We start from the raw sequence: 17,421 nt of genomic DNA on the forward strand, positions 1-17,421 counted from the left end.
CTGAGTTTAATATGTGCCGGCGCGTTATGGAGCTTTCTCCTTAAATAATGTAATTTACCTTCAGCTTTAGAACAAATGAATCTGATCTAGGGTTCCCAACGCAGGTTAGATGTTTGGATGAGTCCCAGGTGCTTCACCTGATGACATTTTTTTAACCTTTGCATACCAAGTGTGTATGTAAAACTTAGAGGCTGCTTCGTGTTAGTGAAAGTGATTCTCTTCGTCTTATCCGCCATAAGTTTCATCCCCAGGTCATCACCAAGCGTGGATTGATTCTAGGGAATTGTTGAGGAGAATTTGATCTTATAATTTTTTGACAGCTATCTATACGACACAATCATCTGAAAAAGGCGAAGCTGGATCGATAATCTAACAAAGGAATGACTATCATGTACTTTACGTAAATGAGGAACAAAAGAGGCTCAAGAACTGATCCTTGGGGTACACCCGAATACACATCCAGGTTTTGCGAAACGTATTCACTTATTTTAACACATTGTTTTCTGTTCTGTAAATAGCAGGAAATCCAGGACACAATGTTGCGATCAATGCCAATAGATAGTAGTTTTGGTATATGGTCATCGTGAAGAACTACGTCAAACGCTTTAGGAAAGCCTAAGAATATGGCATCGATTAGGTTGAACTAATTAATTGTGTTAGCGATTTCATGAGTAATTTCCGCAGGTTGCGTTACTGTTGAAAGCCCGGTTGTGAAACCATGTTGTTTTTCGCAAATCAGGTTATTTTTTCTAGATAATAGATTATGGCTTTAAAAATAATGTGCTCCATCACTTTGCAGCTTGTGCTTGTTAAGGATATCGGACGATTGTAGTTCAGTTCAGTTTTAGCCCCCGATTTGTGTGTAGGAATTATTTTGGGACAGCGCCAGTAATCTGGCATTACGAGTGTTTGTAAAGATCTCGTGTAAATTACATGCAGGTCACCCAGTCAGCGTATCGGATTAAAAATGTGTTTGAGATGGAATCAGGACGATTTTTTTTGTGTCAAGTTTTTGTAAAAGAGAAAGGATTCGAGCTTCAACTATTGGTTAGTTCTATCATGAATTCCTTGGTTGTGTATGCGGGTAGGGAAGCGTGGGAGGTTGTTCTAATAAAAACGGACTGAACAAACTTATTGAATTCATTGACAATACTGCCGCGAATGTTTCTAGTGTTTGTTTGTTCATTCTTCAAAGCTGCTGGCACGCCGCTTTATCGCTTTGTTTGGGATGCAAGACGGGCCTAGATTTCTCTCGATTGATCGCTTCCAAGCGGAGCCGATTCTACGTTGTTTCAGAGTGTTCTAGTAACTTTCAAGCTTTATCTCGAAAATTCTCTATCAGCTTTAAAAACAGCATGGCCGAGAGCGGCCGGCATTCTGTTCGACGACCGCCGAGCACGCTGGTTACTACGCCGCCGCCGAGTGATCCAGTTCTTTGCGGTTGCAAGTCGGCCAAAATAAAAGTTTCGCTTAGAAGCCAACCTCGCTGTTTTCCTGTTCGCCGGACTGCGGTAACCTCTGCGTTACAATACCATCAGATGTAGTTATGGTGTTGCTGAAATCTACAATGATGGAACCAGTTGACTGCTCTTTAGATAAGTACCGCCAAAAGTTAATAGGGTTCTGGGTCATGAAAGATGGCAGCGTCACATGAAAGAAGCAAGTTTTTGCATCTGGGATTTTGCTCTGTGAACAGTTAACAAGTCTTGCAATGTCATTCTTGTTTCCTTTTTTTCGCCGTCGTTTTATTTTTCTTTCAAGTTGAATTATCTCGCGTGTTATCCACTGATACTCCCTGTATCTGCGTTTCTTTTTCGGAGCGGAACGTATAAACCAATTCCCAAAAACATGCTACCTGGCTGCCATGATACGCGCCGTCAGCTGAAAGCCCAAGCACTAGATGCCACATACCTTGCCGACGAACACGCAATATACGTAGATGCTGCACGGCAAAGTGCAAACACATACGTGGCTTGTGCAACCACGCCACAATCTACTCTCGTCACCGCCGCCACAGTAGTAGCTCACTCTCCGACAGCGGCAGAAGAAACCGCCATCGCGCTGGCCATCGCTGACCCACGTACGCGCACAGTCCTAAGCGACTCCAAAAGAGCGATACAAAATTACTCGGCAGGTTTTATCTGCCACCCCGCTGCACGCATACTTCGCGGCTGCACTCCCGACCATAAGATCAACCTGGTCTGGGTACCCGCCCACGCGGGAAACTCTGGAAACGAAGGGGTCGACCGACTAGCCCGAGGACTAACCAACCGGGCGGCCGGCCTCACGGACCCAGACGCTCTTGCCGAGGCTCCCCAGACCTTTGCCGAAATTACCAACCTCTACAGACAGATGAGACGCCAGTTCCCGCCTCCACACCCCGACTTGAATCGAGCGCAAGCCACCTTGCTGCGCAGGTTGCAGACACACTCCATCCTTAGCCATTCTAGATTTTCGCTCATCACAGACGGGGAATACGACCCCGTCTGTCAAAATTGTTACCAGGGTGAAATCGCCACCCAGGCACACATCCTCTGGGGTTGCACTGGAAATCCGCCCCCTCGAACCTTACTGCCAGCTCCCTCCGAAGAAGGATGGAACCAACTCCTCAGAAGGACAGACAAGAGCCTGCAACTGGCACTCATTTCGTGGGCCCAGGAAGTCGCCCCCACCTGGGGGCCACACCAAGCCCACCTGCCCTAAATCCCGCCAATCGATGGCAATAAAGTTGTTTCTCTCTCTCTCTTTTCGCAAGTATGTACAATGTTTTTGAAACAGGACACAGGGACACAGGAAACAGGGATGTTCACGCACATCCGTCAATTCGGCAAAGCTGTACTCAAGTGCATTTAAAATTGCAGGGTCATCTGCACTCTCATGGTCCTTGACAAAGGTTTGCGGTGTTTTCTTCTTTTTGCAAGTGAGCAAAAATACGTTTGGAATATACAGTGGGCTATTTAAATTGTATTTTAAACATATATTGTATTCATGGATGCACTAAAATTATGTAGGAAATACGTTCCTGAAATTCCATGCTTGATATTCAAAATATATTCTTAAAATATGCACAAAATTACCTCATTTAAAGCATACTTTGAACACTTTTCAAATACGTGAAAAAAATATCTATGCAGTTTTAGCACCTGGTCAGTTTATTTAAAGTGTATTTTCGGAAATATGAAATTAATTCATCCAAAGTATACTTCAATTCTAAAAAACTGGCAGTCCTTTTAAACGTATATGTATGTACTTTTAGCATCTTGTCAATGTATTAAAAGTGTACTTTCGTAAATATGAAATTAATTCATCCGGGGTATACTTCAATTCTAACAAACGGGCAGTCCTTTTAAACGTATTTGCAGCACACTCTAGCTGCTGTTGAACAGTCAAGTGCTCGAAATGGCGTTTCGGGAAATGGCGTTTGCGTGTTGTCAACGTATTTGGAGTGTACTTCCGTAAATACGCAATTAATTCGTCCAAAGAATACATAAACTCTAGCAAATTGGCAGTCCGCCTTAGCATATTTGCAACACACTTCAAGCTGCCGTTGAATAACCTAATGCTCGAAATAGAGTTCCCGGAAATCGCATTTTGGTGTTGTCAATGTAATTAAACTGTACTTTCGTAAATACGCAATTAATCCGTCCAAGTATACTTAAATTGTAACAAATGGGCAGTCCGCGTAAACATATTTGCATTACACTTCAAGCTACCGTGGAGCAATCTAGAGCTCGAAATGACGTTTCAGGGTACAGTGAAAACTCTCCCTTTCCTGTCGCCTTTTCGTTGCAACGCAGTATTCATAGCGCGGTAACAGCGCAGGACAAAGACGAGACCGGACGAGAACGCCTGCGTTGTTCCCGCGCTATGAATACTGTGTTGCAATGAATTAGCAACCTGTCCAAGCCTTTTCTGTTCTGAAGTCATTTCGTTTATGGTAACTTGTAGCAGGAAGGTAATCACCACTTATTTACACTGTCGTCTTTCTTGACTGCGTCTCGCAACTTTAAATATTGTAAATTCAAGCTAATGCAACTTGAATTAGAAATATTATAGCGCAAACAAAGACACGGACAAAAAAGAGAGGAAACACACACACAAGCGCTAACTGTCAACTGAAATTATTCGGCGAAAGCCGCACCTTTATAGGCCGAAGGATCGTGAGAGAAAAAATGACAAAAAAGCAAAACAAGGGTTGAGTCAGAGCCATCAAATCGCGAGCGCATGCGCGGGTAGAAAAGGACATCACACTTCCGTTTATCTTCCATCTAATCAACAAGTAGCTGCATTAAAATAGTCAATCTCAGCCTGGAACAGAGATAAAGAATGTTCGCTGATGCACTCGCTGCCAAGTTTCTGTATGTGGTAGGCTTCTAGGCTTATCCGTGCTGTCCTGTCTTTACTTTTACCAAGAACCTTTGTCTCCTCAAACCGGGCCACGCATGCTCCACACTTACTTACATGTGCAACAAGATGCTTGTATTTATCGCTTTTGTTTTCTAAATTTAGGGCGTGTTCCCCTAGACGGTCGTTGACACAACGTCCAGTCTGGCCTACATAAAATTTTCCACAAGACAGGGGAATGGAATAAACCACTCCAGTGGAACATCTTACAAACGGCTTCTGATGCTTTTTCAGGCACTCGCGCTTTTTTGCACTGCAAATGCGTGGACAGAGCTTTGCCAACTTGTTGGGGGCCGAGAACCAGACTGGTACTCCATGCCTGCCAGCAACTTTTTTGAGGTTGTGCGAGATTTTGTGGAGGTAGGGCACAACTTCTGGCCTAGGGGCCTTTTGAAGAGCATCAGCCGTTTTTTGTCTCGTTCCACGTTTGAACTTCTGAAGGATGGCCTCAGAGACTGCTGTCAGAACCGACCAGGGAAACCCTGCAGCCACAAGCCGGCTTATCTGATAATTAAAGCTCCGGAACATCTGATGTGGGCACGATTTTTGGAGAGAAGATTCCAAGCATAGCGACGCTATTCCTCTCTTGATAGTCTTGGAGTGCGCCGAGATATACGGCAACAACTCCTTCTTTGCTCGTGGGTAATAGCCCCAGCAGACGTGTCCTTCACAAAACGTTAATTTAAGGTCTAAAAACTGTATATCTTGAGAAAAAACACAGCGCTTGCAGACAAAGGACCAGAACAAGAAGGACACACAACTGCGCACATCAGGACACACATCAGCGCAGTTGTGTGTCCTTCTTGTTCTGGTCCTTTGTCTGCAAGCGCTGTATTTTCTCAAGATGTACCCCAACCAACTCGCCCAGCAACACACCTAAAAACTGTAAAACCGAAACTTCGGCCATTTCATGGGTAAAAGACAAACCAAGACCGTGTTTGTTAAAAGTATCTAAAACATCACCTACTGTAGAGGGGTGGGTGATGGTCTCCTGCTTTGTTTAAAGTACTAAAAAATCATCTATATATCTAAAAACTTTTAAAACTGTCCCCCCCCCCCCCTCCCGCCTTGAAATTCTCATCCAGCCGCTTATCTACCTTAGCTAAAAAAATGTCGCAGAGAATAGGGGCTACACATGACCCTATGCAAATGCTGTTTCGCTGCAAAAAAGGCTGGTCGTTAAAAACAATAAAAGTAGCATTCAAGTAATACTGTAATAAGGCTAAAAAATTATCTACAGACAATCCTGCTAAGTTTTGGAATGACACGTCGCCGTTTTCCTCAATGCATTCCTTAACAGAAAGTAAAATCTGATCTTTGGGCACGGAATAAAAAAAGGTCTTGAATATCTATAGAAAAACCAAAGCCAATGTCTTCATTAGACTTAATAAACTGTGCGACATCGATTGACTTTTTGGTGAGAAAGAGATCGTCCAAGACAAGGCTTTTAAGCTTCTTTAACAAGAATTGGCTGATGTTTATCTGCCACGACCCTTGCTCACTGACAATGATCCTAAACGGAATTTCCGGTTTGTGCGTCTTAGCTGCGAAAAAAGGTGTCAGGCTGTTACCCCTGCTATTAGTGATGTCCGCGGCGAGTGAATTCAGGTTTAACCTCTTGCAAAATTCAACGAACCTTGTCTTAATCCTAACTTGCATTTTCTTAACAGGTACAAAGTTCTTGTTGACAGCTGCCTGCGCTTTCTGACTGTAAATTTCTTGGGGTAAAACAACAAACCCGCCCTCCTTATCACCTTGTACAAGCATCAGGTTCTTGCTCTTGAACAATGACACCACGCCATTAAAGGCACTGTCAGTAAGTAAGTCAGAATGTTTTGGAGCAAACTTCCGCAGGCAGTCCACGCCTTCAAGAAGGCAGCGGTCCCAGTCTTCGTCTTTCGCCTTAAGGGCCACTTTGCGGTTCACTGCAATCAGTTCATGTGCTGGAACACCAAGTTGCAAACCATATTTGGGACCATTGTGCAAAAGATGCAGTATTTTCTCGGGCACAGAAGCATCCCCCATAACTACTACATTTCTTTTTCCTTGTGCCTCTTTCTTCTGTCCCAAACACAATAGCAACTTGTTCAAGATCCGTTTAAGGCAGTAAGCTGGGCTAGTTGGTGTTTGGATTGAGAGGACATAGTAGTAGCGCTAAAAAAACAAGGACGACAGGGTAGAGAAAGACAACACAGGCGCTAGACATCAACTGACTTTATTCTCGAGAACAACAACGAATTTATAGGCGACAATCAGGAGCATAAAACATCAACATTTGAATCGCATGCGTGATGGCACTTCCCGATACAAGAACCTCAAATCTTTAGTGCACAGATAAACATTTGGTTTGCTCACGCAGGTTTGCCTTTCCAAGTGAATGAGAAAGGCTTCCAATACTTCCCGCTCTTTCTGATCTGCACTGACATAAATCACACGTGTCTGCTCAAACAAAGGGGTTGAAAATCTTTTCTACTCAATTCCCCAGAAAGATATTTTAATCACAGTGAAGGAGAGCATTGAAACTAAAGGCACTGTAGGCTTTCAAAATGACGTAGGAATCTCTCTGGAAAATTTTTTATCGCTTTTAGAATGTTATCTTTCTAGTACCTTTGTTAATTTTGAGGGCGGGAAATTTGTTCAGCGCGAGGGCGTCTGCATAGGCTCTTGCATCGCCCCGGTGCTTAGCGAACTGTTTTTAGCGAGTTTGGACAAACGCATTGAAGCGCGCCTTAATGACAACAAGATTTTACGCATTTTTGGATATGTAGACGATTTTCTTGTGGTAGCAAAACGTGAAGATAACAGAAATAAGGATCTAATCCAGCACACTCTGGATCTTGCCACCTCACTGCCTCTGACTCCTATGTGAAAGGGCACCCATTGTAAATATAGAGTAAAGCCTCTGTTGTGCAGATTCTTTACCAAGCGTAGAGAGCTCATAGACAAGGTGACAGTAGAAAAGCCGCGCTCTAACCTCTGAAGGGCAGATTTTGAATTAGTTAGGATGACAACAGGTTGAGCCGGACAAGATTCTAACCTCCGTAAAGCCGCCTCAATGGCAACAGTTTCGGCCGTTGTGGAGGATGCGACAGCAGAAATGCGTACAGACCACATACAGGCCAAAGAAGGAATATGAAAAGCCGCTGCGCTAGCTTGTTTGACCTTGTCCACAGAATCATCCGTGAAGGTTTGAAGATGGCGGACATATTCTTTTTCCAAATGTTCAAGTTCGAGCGAACGCGTTGCTGCCAAAGGAGAGCTGCGCTTTGCGCTCACATGGGGAATTGTGACCTTACAGTCGAGGGTCGGGAAAGACCACGGTGGTTTTAATCGTTTCCTTTGCCTTGGAACATTAAGGCCTAAAGAACTGAGAGTGCCAAGTAGGCCTTCGACTCTTATCTCTTCAAGAGCCGCTGGAGAAGGGATTGCCCAGCTACCGTCTCTCCTAGGCGGCCAAGATGCAGTAGGTTGGACTGCACTTCCTCCGGCAATGTGTCACACACATTTTTCGTCGCTGCTGCTCTCGAACAGCCAAGCAGTACTTACATCTTGCTGTGCCTCCTTGCTCGGAGCCACTTTCGTGGCCGTAGGAAGCGAGCAGCACCACGCAGGCGACCGTGGCCAGTACACGGCAGATCTGGGAAGCAAAGCACAGAGCCACCTTTTAATAAACCGACTGGAGACCTAAGGTCAGGGGTCTGATTTTCGGCTTATGACGACCCTATCATTCTTTTCAGAGCAATTCTTTTGCTTGATACACTCACATGTCCTAATAACGTTTTTGTCATGTTGCGGCCATCTAACGTTTTATTCACCTTTCAAATTCGTGTGACGTAGCTTTTTTTTTTCGCACAATTTGCAGGTATTCAAGTCATAATCCGTGCGGAACTTATAAATTAAAAATCATTTTGAAAACTTGTCGCTCGCAGTGGATTGCGGGCAACCATTTCTAGCCCCCCTGGGAGATCCTTGTAATGAGCCATGCGCACTGACGTCTCGCGTAATTATTGCAGTAATTCATCCGTAACTGAGTAATAACGTTCCTTGCAATATTAATTGAGAGATTCTTTATCGTTCGTTTTTTTAATACACATGTAGAGCGGTAAGAATCCCGCGCGTGTCTTGAAGGTACTGCGACGCTGCCGGCGGAGAGAGAAATCCGTCTGCTAACAAACTGCTTCGTCCCAGTGGACCTCTCTTTCTATGTGTTCTGACGTAAAGCCCAGGACAGGCAACATTAAGAGAACTTCTTGCTGGGCTAGTTGGTAATTCATTGTAAACTAAAGGCGCCAAAAACCACACATACGCACAGAAGACAAGAGAAGCGGGACAGAGCGCCACTCACAACTAGTTTATTTTGCAGACCACAGATACATATATACACAACGCCAGCGCCTGCGCAAAGAACAAAATTACGCATCAATGCGATAACGAATGCTCAAAAAACTTTTTTTCCGCCTGATAGAGAGATACACAAGTTTCGCTAACATACGCACTGCCTTTTTTACAGATATAAAACGCTTCAATCAGTTCTCCGGCTTTAATATTGCTGCTTCTGGCAAGGATCCGCACGGATGAAAAGCATGGCTCACAAGAGCGTGAAGGGCAAGATCTTATATGTTTCGGCAAATTTGGGCCCTCTTTATTTTTTTCTACGTTTCGTTCATGTTCCCTGATTCGCTCATTAACACAGCGCCCTGTTTGTCCTATATAGGAACGACCGCACGAGAGGGGAATATCATAAACAACCCCTTCGGAACATTTCATGAAAGCTCGCCCATGCTTAGTTGCAGTGAGGCCCAAAAGAGGGCAAGCGAGCAGCTCGGCTCTAGCGCACAGTCGCCCGGATCCCCTGGCTTGTGCAGCAATCTGTCATCGACATCAGGCTGCTGTTCACGCGATAAGTATCCTGGCTTCGAGTTGTGCACACGTGCAACACTCGCGAAATCTTTGCGTATGTGCGAAAAAAAGAGCTCAGGAACTGCATCCAGGCGAGCCTTTTCAAGGCAACACAGGTTTCGCATGGAGTCGGGGGTGCCATGGCCATAGCCTGTTTTGCGACCGCAAATACATCGCGCGCAGTTTGTGGGAAGAGCTTTTAGGATCCGGCCAGAGTGAGTTTTGCGGCTCATAACAGACGAGCACAACAACCACAAAGGAGCTAAAAATTTATGGCTGCGGGCTCGCACACTGCGCACGATTTCAAATAAGAGAGCTCTGAACACTGATTTTCTCTTTCACTCCGCAACGTCGCCAGATCCCTTCTTTGATTTCTGTATCGTGCGCGTTCTTTCAGCGCAAAAAGGAACCGGAAATAGGATGATGTATCCTGCACGTGTGACCAGTCTGCACACATTAATAACATATGCATGAACTCAATAACATATGCATGAACTCACTGAAGCTGTTAGGTAGTGCATGAACTCACTACCTAACAGCTTTCCACCTTAGCAGATAAGATGCTTTATTGGTGAAGCAAGAGCTATGCAGCCTATGAGAACCACTACTACGGTCTCTTGAGGTTCTTTCAAGCAACTATGGGTTGAGCCATGCCAGACGAAAATGGGTATCGGCCGACTTTCCTGAAGGATACCCATTTCAGTTGAAAAAGCACTGTTTCCAGAAGGAGGGGTATTTTCCAGCTGGAAGTAGTACATAATCTACCTGGAACTACTCCAGCTTGCAATCTTCCAGGTGGAAGCCAGAACAGTGCATGATTGTACAGTTCTTCTCACGATTTCCGGCTCAATCACCGAGCTGGAAACCGGTATCATTCCAGCAAGAATTGTAGGCTTCCACCTGGTGAGCTATTATTTCCAGTTCAAATTATACAGCTGGATTTGTAAGCTTTTTTCTGACATGCGATCGCTTGCAGCACACGCTGGCATTGATTCAGAAGCTGTGGCTCTTCCTAGAGAGAAGAGGATTCATGAAATTTAGAAATAGCCTCTAGCGGCCTCCTTTGGCTGCGCCTAGGGCACAGCCAGCACCGGCAAGCAGTGCTATTCTTGCCGAGATCCGAGTAAGCGCTCGTTCCTTCGCTCCTTAAGCATAAGCGTACAAGTGGTGACTTAGGACGAACCCAATGACAGAGCCGGGCGACTCCTCCACAGAACGGGACTTGCGCCCGCAGACGTCGCGTCGCTGCGGCTTCGCCTACCTCCTTTCTGGCCTCAGAACCCGCAAGTCTCGTTTTTGCAGATCGAAGCGCAGTCCATCGCATCACCTCGGAGACTACGCGCTATTACGAGCTTGTCTCCACGTTCCCTCCTGATATGGCCTGCAAGCTCTCGGATCTTATCTCCCAACCAATGGGAGATACACCTTATCAGCAGACCAAGGTGCTGGAGAAACTCATGCCGTCGGATCATGCCCGCCTCCAGCAGCTCCTTACCGCGGAGGACCACGGACCATTAACTTTGGCAGCAGCGGCAGCGGCAAGCAGTTCAACGCTTTAAGCCCGCACTTCTGTGATATTCAATTCAATTCAATTCAATTCTTTTTATTATCATTTCTTCAGCACAGTACATAACATCACTTTCTGGATCCTTAGCCAAAGGCTAGTTATGGATCCATGCAATAAAAGCAAAGAGATTAGTGAGGACAAATGCTTTCTATTGCATGCCAAAATAATACACATAAGAATGGTGGAAAAATGCAAAGCGTGCAAGCAAGATGGTTCACATTACAGAAATACAAGAGGGCTCACTACAAAAAAAAATGGAAGAGTGTGCAAAAAAACATGAAGGCAGGAACAGCATTCTTTATACAAAATAAACGCAGTTGCCTTAGAAGTGATTATTCAATGACATATGAATGGTAAACCCAACATAGACACTACAGAGAATAATAAGAGACAATCACAAAGCGATTGCATTGTAAATCAGGTAATTATTTGTGACAGAAAAAAGGTCTTCAGTGAAATATAAGGATTAGACGTTGCAAAGACTGCACAGGGGATTTTATTCCAAGTTTTTACCCCTTGATACTCGAAGCGGCGCTGGCCATAGTCATTGCGAGATGTAGGAACCAGAAATCTTCCCTGTGCTGCTGAACGGCTGTTAGTTGGGGCTCTATGGAATGTGTTCAAAGGAAAGGGGGAGGTGCCGGAGAGGACTCTTAGTACGAGTAGTGCAACGCGAAAATCTCGAAGCTGCAATGCCGGCATTATTTGGAGTCTAAAAAACAAAGGGCGAGAAGGCGTATACGGTGTTGTGCAAGTCATTATTCTCAGTGCCCGCTTCTGCAGGCGTAAAACAGGTTCAATGTAAGTGATGTAAGTGAACCCCCATGATTCTATACAGTAAGTTAATTGGGACTGGAAAAAGCTAAAGTATATTGTTTTTAGTGTGTGTATTTCGAAATGTCGCCGAGCTTTGGCCAGAACGAAACATGCATAAGATAGTTTGCTGCGCAATTTTTCGATATGCGGTTTCCAGTTTAATGCAGCGTCTAAGGTTACACCCAAGTACTGAATAGTTTTAACTTCTTCAATTTCTTTATCTCCTATCGATATTGCGGAGCAGGTATTCTGGTATTTTTTATAAGGGGATGCAAATATAACATATTTAGTCTTGCCTATGTTCAAAGTGAGTCTATTTGTTAAAAACCATTTATTGACTCTCTGAAGTTCTGAGTTTAAAATATGCTTGGCTGTTTCAACGGAGTCAGCGGTCACCAACAATGAGGTATCGTCGGCGTACATAATGGCACGGGTATTTATTAGGCAATCGGGTAAGTTGTTTATGTAGAGTGTAAAAAGTATAGGCCCCAGTACTGAGCCCTGCGGAACACCTACGGAAATAGAACGCGAACTTGACGCGTGTTCGCCAATAATAACACACTGCCGTCGCCCAGTTAAATAGCTTCTAAAGAAATCGAGTGATACACCTCTGAACCCATATCTTTCTAGTTTCTTGCATAAAATATCGAGATCCACAGTGTCGAATGCCTTCTTAATATCCAGGAATACACCAACAGAAATATTCTTATTATTGAGTGCTTCATTGATTGAGTCAGTTATAGAAAGCACAGCCGTGGTGGTCGATCTAAATTTCTGAAAACCATGTTGGGACGTTGACAGAATTGCATTTTTGGTCAGGAATTGCGTAATTCTTTTAGCCAATAGTTTTTCGAAGAGAGTGTTGATACAGCTAAGGATTGAGATCGGCCTATAGTTTCCGAGTTCATTAGGATTCCCACTTTTGTAGATAGGGACTACCTTGGCGAGCTTCAAAATATCAGGATAGATGCCGGACAGAAATGCTTTATTAAATAAAGAGGCTAAAGTGGCAGCTAGGACGCCACTGTTGTTTTTAATTATGGAAACCGGAATACCATCGAGACCCGTGGCCTTAGTGGCATCCATTGAATTAAGTGCACTCATTACTTCGTCACTGCTTATTTCTATAAAACCGAAGGTCTTTTCAAGATACTCAGGCAGAGAAGGTTCGTCTGTGAGACCCATACTTAAACGTAAATCAGCACCCACTGAGCAGAAATGATCGTTAAACTGATCTGATAGCAGGTGTTTATCTGCGGAAAGGGCCAGGTCAGGAAGTATTCGGTTTGATGAAGTAGGCCGAATTATCGAGTTCACTGTAGCCCAGAGTTTCTTAGAATTGCCGGCGCATGCGTTTATTTGGTTACTAAAATATAGCTTCTTCTGTACACGCATGGTAGCAACAGCTTTATTTCTATGAATCTTATACTGAGCACTATAATATGCGTTCCCTCTGTTTTGTTTCATTTTGGTGTGCCAGTGATCGCGCTTTTTTATCATGTTTAGCACAGCTGCTGTCATCCAAGGGCACACTGGATGTGTATAGTGCGTTTTTTTCTGCGTAAAACTACAATCATTTATCACAGCTTTAATTCTATCGACAAGGCTGCAGCAGTGTTCATTGGCATTCATATCGGCGAGGTCTGCAAAGCTCATTTCAGAGAGCCTGAGTGCGCATTTTTGATAGCCAATTTTCTTCCTATGTTCGCACGTGCTGTCAGAAGTTCTACGGCTATCTCTATCGTCTACGCGGTATAAGAAGGCATTCGCGAAGTGATCTGCCACTGCTGTATCATATGCCCCAGCCAAATAACTAGGTGGCACGAAATTGCATAGCACATGGTCGAGGCATGTCAAGCTGGAACCTGCGATTCGGGTCGGAGTAGAGATAAGATTCGTAAATCCATATGAAAATAACAGGTCAGTGTATTCACTGTGGTTGGCACCTAAAGTATCAATATTAGTATCGCCGACGATGATTGCTTTTTTGTTCATATCGGTTACGTGTATAAAAACAGATTCAAGATCATTCACAAACTTACTGCGATCTGCGTGGGGGGCTCTATAAACAACACCAACCATGACACCTTCGAGTTCAACAAATAGAAATTCCGAACTGCTACTGACGGATGCGTTAAGAAACGGACATTCGCAGTCTACAAGGGTCTTTTTAATGTACAAACCTACCCCTCCTCCTCGATTGTTCGAAATGCGGGGACGGGACAGAAATACATAATTGGGAATGTTATAGCTTTCACCGGGCATCAGCCAGGTTTTCGTAATGGCTATAACATCGTAAATAAAGCTGTGCTCTACTAGAAACGTACAAAGGCCGTCAAAATTTCTAGCTGTGCTCCTTACATTGCAATGCAGTATGGTGCGTGGTTCATTTAACGTGAAAAATTTATGAGTGGTTCGTACAGTCAGCATTTTGAATGAACTAGACTATAAGGCCGAGGTCGGCCTCTGTAGAAATTCGGATCACGTCCGAGTTGTCTGCTTTTCGCGCCAAGATCCGCCCACGAGATACCCATGCATACTTTCAGTTGTGAAGTTTCTTCGCTGCTATAGCCCTAGCAAGCAACACTTTATACTCTGGGCAAAGATGTTCGTTTACGAACACGGATGTTGATCCAGAAATGCCAAGGTCCGATGTGATTAAGCGAGTTTTTTTTTTTTTTGCCGATTCGAGCAGTTTATCACGGGCATCACTTGACCTGAACTTAACGATGATATTCGATTTGTTCCTGTCTTTTGTTGGCACTCGATGCACGAGGTCAATATCGTTCACCGTTATTTCTGCTCCAACCTTCCTGGCAAGAGCGGAGACAATGCCTGTCAGTGACTCGCTGTCAGTAGTAGGGATGCCTTTTAACTCAAGGTTATTTCTGCGACTGTACTGCTGAAGTTCAGTTAGCTCTGTTCTAGTACGCTGCAGCTGTTTCGAAAGTTCACTGCTTTCATGCATTAGATAATTCTGCTCTTCCTTAAGCTCGCTTATCTCCTGACGAGCCTCGGCCAATTCTTTCTTAAATTCTTCAAAACTTTCATTCATAAATTCGACTGATCCCCGCAGGGTGCCAAGCTCATAGTTCAGGTTCTTTCCCAAGGCTTCCAACTTGCTATTAAGATAGATAATTTAACAAAACATCTGTTTGGGCTAGATGGTGCATAGCTATAAATGAAATGAAATTTAAGCGCACACGAAAAACGCACACAAGAGGAGATACACACAGGACAGCGCCTGTCCTGTGTGTCCTGTGTGTCCTGTGTCCTGGAAGAAAACTTCCAACTTCTTTCACAGTAGTTGGAGCCTTGTCGAATAGCTTTTCTCTCTTTTCTTTCGTGTTAGACGGGGTACCGGACCTTCATCATCACTCATTGCTTTAGGACGACCCAGGCACAAACTACAAAATGTGTGTACAAGTAAAGAGCATTACAGACATGTAATACGAAAAGTAGGATGAGCGCCGGGCCGATGCGTTCGTGCCTGAATCGTCCTCAGCAATGGTTCGTCCAGGGCCAGGAGTTCAGCTTTTATACGCCCCGCTGCATCAGTGCGCCACAGTCGGAGAGCTGGAGTATGCGCACATGCGCCGACGCAGTAACCACTGGGCCCGGTGTCACGAAGTTAGTAGAAGCCAGCAAGTTGCGTTGGCAATCGTTGGCACGTGTTGGCGAACCGGGAAGCCGCGACGGTGATCCAGACAGCCGGGCCAACTGTAATACGAAAAGTAGGATGAGCGTCGGGCCGATGCGTTCGTGCCTGAATCGTCCTCAGCAATGGTTCGTCCAGGGCCAGGAGTTCAGCTTTTATACGCCCCGCTGCATCAGTGCGCCACAGTCGGAGAGCTGGAGTATGCGCACATGCGCCGACGCAGTAACCACTGGGCCCGGTGTGACGAAGTTAGTAGAAGCCAGCAAGTTGCGTTGGCAATCGTTGGCACGTGTTGGAGCACCGGGAAGCCGCGACGGTGATCCAGACAGCCGGGCCAACTGTAATACGAAAAGTAGGATGAGCGCCGGGCCGATGCGTTCGTGCCTGAATCGTCCTCAGCAATGGTTCGTCCAGGGCCAGGAGTTCAGCTTTTGTACGCCCCGCTGCATCAGTGCGCCACAGTCGGAGAGCTGGAGTATGCGCACATGCGCCGACGCAGTAACCACTGGGCCCGGTGTGACGAAGTTAGTAGAAGCCAGCAAGTTGCGTTGGCAATCGTTGGCACGTGTTGGCGAACCGGGAAGCCGCGACGGTGACCCAGACAGCCGGGCCAACTGTAATACGAAAAGTAGGATGAGCGTCGGGCCGATGCGTTCGTGCCTGAATCGTCCTCAGCAATGGTTCGTCCAGGGCCAGGAGTTCAGCTTTTATACGCCCCGCTGCATTAGTGCGCCACAGTCGGAGAGCTGGAGTATGCGCACATGCGCCGACGCAGTAACCACTGGGCCCGGTGTGACGAAGTTAGTAGAAGCCAGCAAGTTGCGTTGGCAATCGTTGGCACGTGTTGGCGAACCGGGAAGCCGCGACGGTGACCCAGACAGCCGGGCCAACTGTAATACGAAAAGTAGGATGAGCGTCGGGCCGATGCGTTCGTGCCTGAATCGTCCTCAGCAATGGTTCGTCCAGGGCCAGGAGTTCAGCTTTTATACGCCCCGCTGCATTAGTGCGCCACAGTCGGAGAGCTGGAGTATGCGCACATGCGCCGACGCAGTAACCACTGGGCCCGGTGTGACGAAGTTAGTAGAAGCCAGCAAGTTGCGTTGGCAATCGTTGGCACGTGTTGGCGAACCGGGAAGCCGCGACGGTGACCCAGACAGCCGGGCCAACTGTAATACGAAAAGTAGGATGAGCGTCGGGCCGATGCGTTCGTGCCTGAATCGTCCTCAGCAATGGTTCGTCCAGGGCCAGGAGTTCAGCTTTTATACGCCCCGCTGCATCAGTGCGCCACAGTCGGAGAGCTGGAGTATGCGCACATGCGCCGACGCAGTAACCACTGGGCCCGGTGTGACGAAGTTAGTAGAAGCCAGCAAGTTGCGTTGGCAATCGTTGGCACGTGTTGGCGAACCGGGAAGCCGCGACGGTGATCCAGACAGCCGTGCCAACTGTAATACGAAAAGTAGGATGAGCGTCGGGCCGATGCGTTCGTGCCTGCATCGTCCTCAGCAATGGTTCGTCCAGGGCCAGGAGTTCAGCTTTTATACGCCCCGCTGCATCAGTGCGCCACAGTCGGAGAGCTGGAGTATGCGCACATGCGCCGACGCAGTAACCACTGGGCCCGGTGTGACGAAGTTAGTAGAAGCCAGCAAGTTGCGTTGGCAATCGTTGGCACGTGTTGGCGAACCGGGAAGCCGCGACGGTGACCCAGACAGCCGGGCCAACTGTAATACGAAAAGTAGGATGAGCGTCGGGCCGATGCGTTCGTGCCTGAATCGTCCTCAGCAATGGTTCGTCCAGGGCCAGGAGTTCAGCTTTTATACGCCCCGCTGCATCAGTGCGCCACAGTCGGAGAGCTGGAGTATGCGCACATGCGCCGACGCAGTAACCACTGGGCCCGGTGTGACGAAGTTAGTAGAAGCCAGCAAGTTGCGTTGGCAATCGTTGGCACGTGTTGGCGAACCGGGAAGTCGCGACGGTGATCCAGACAGCCGGGCCAGCTGTAATACGAAAAGTAGGATGAGCGTCGGGCCGATGCGTTCGTGCCTCAATCGTCCTCAGCACTGGTTCGTCCAGGGCCAGG

The 17,421-nt window shown here is 46.3% G+C and overlaps 1 protein-coding gene across 6 annotated transcripts in view; it reads right to left on the bottom strand.

Moving 5' to 3' along the window:
- Positions 1–17,421, bottom strand: part of LOC149324514 (uncharacterized) — a 168,507-nt gene that overhangs the window by 105,195 nt on the left and 45,891 nt on the right. For all 6 annotated transcript variants that reach the window (XM_089565458.1, XM_089565457.1, XM_089565455.1 and 3 more), the window contains exon 2: positions 7,951–8,041. In XM_089565458.1, the coding sequence (XP_089421584.1) occupies positions 7,951–8,041 (91 nt within the window). The remainder of the gene's footprint in view (positions 1–7,950; positions 8,042–17,421) is intronic.

The sequence above is a fragment of the Amblyomma mixtum genome, unplaced genomic scaffold (genome assembly GCF_055824585.1).
Source record: "Amblyomma mixtum isolate Tamu unplaced genomic scaffold, ASM5582458v1 scaffold_27, whole genome shotgun sequence".
Lineage (NCBI taxonomy): Eukaryota > Metazoa > Arthropoda > Arachnida > Ixodida > Ixodidae > Amblyomma > Amblyomma mixtum.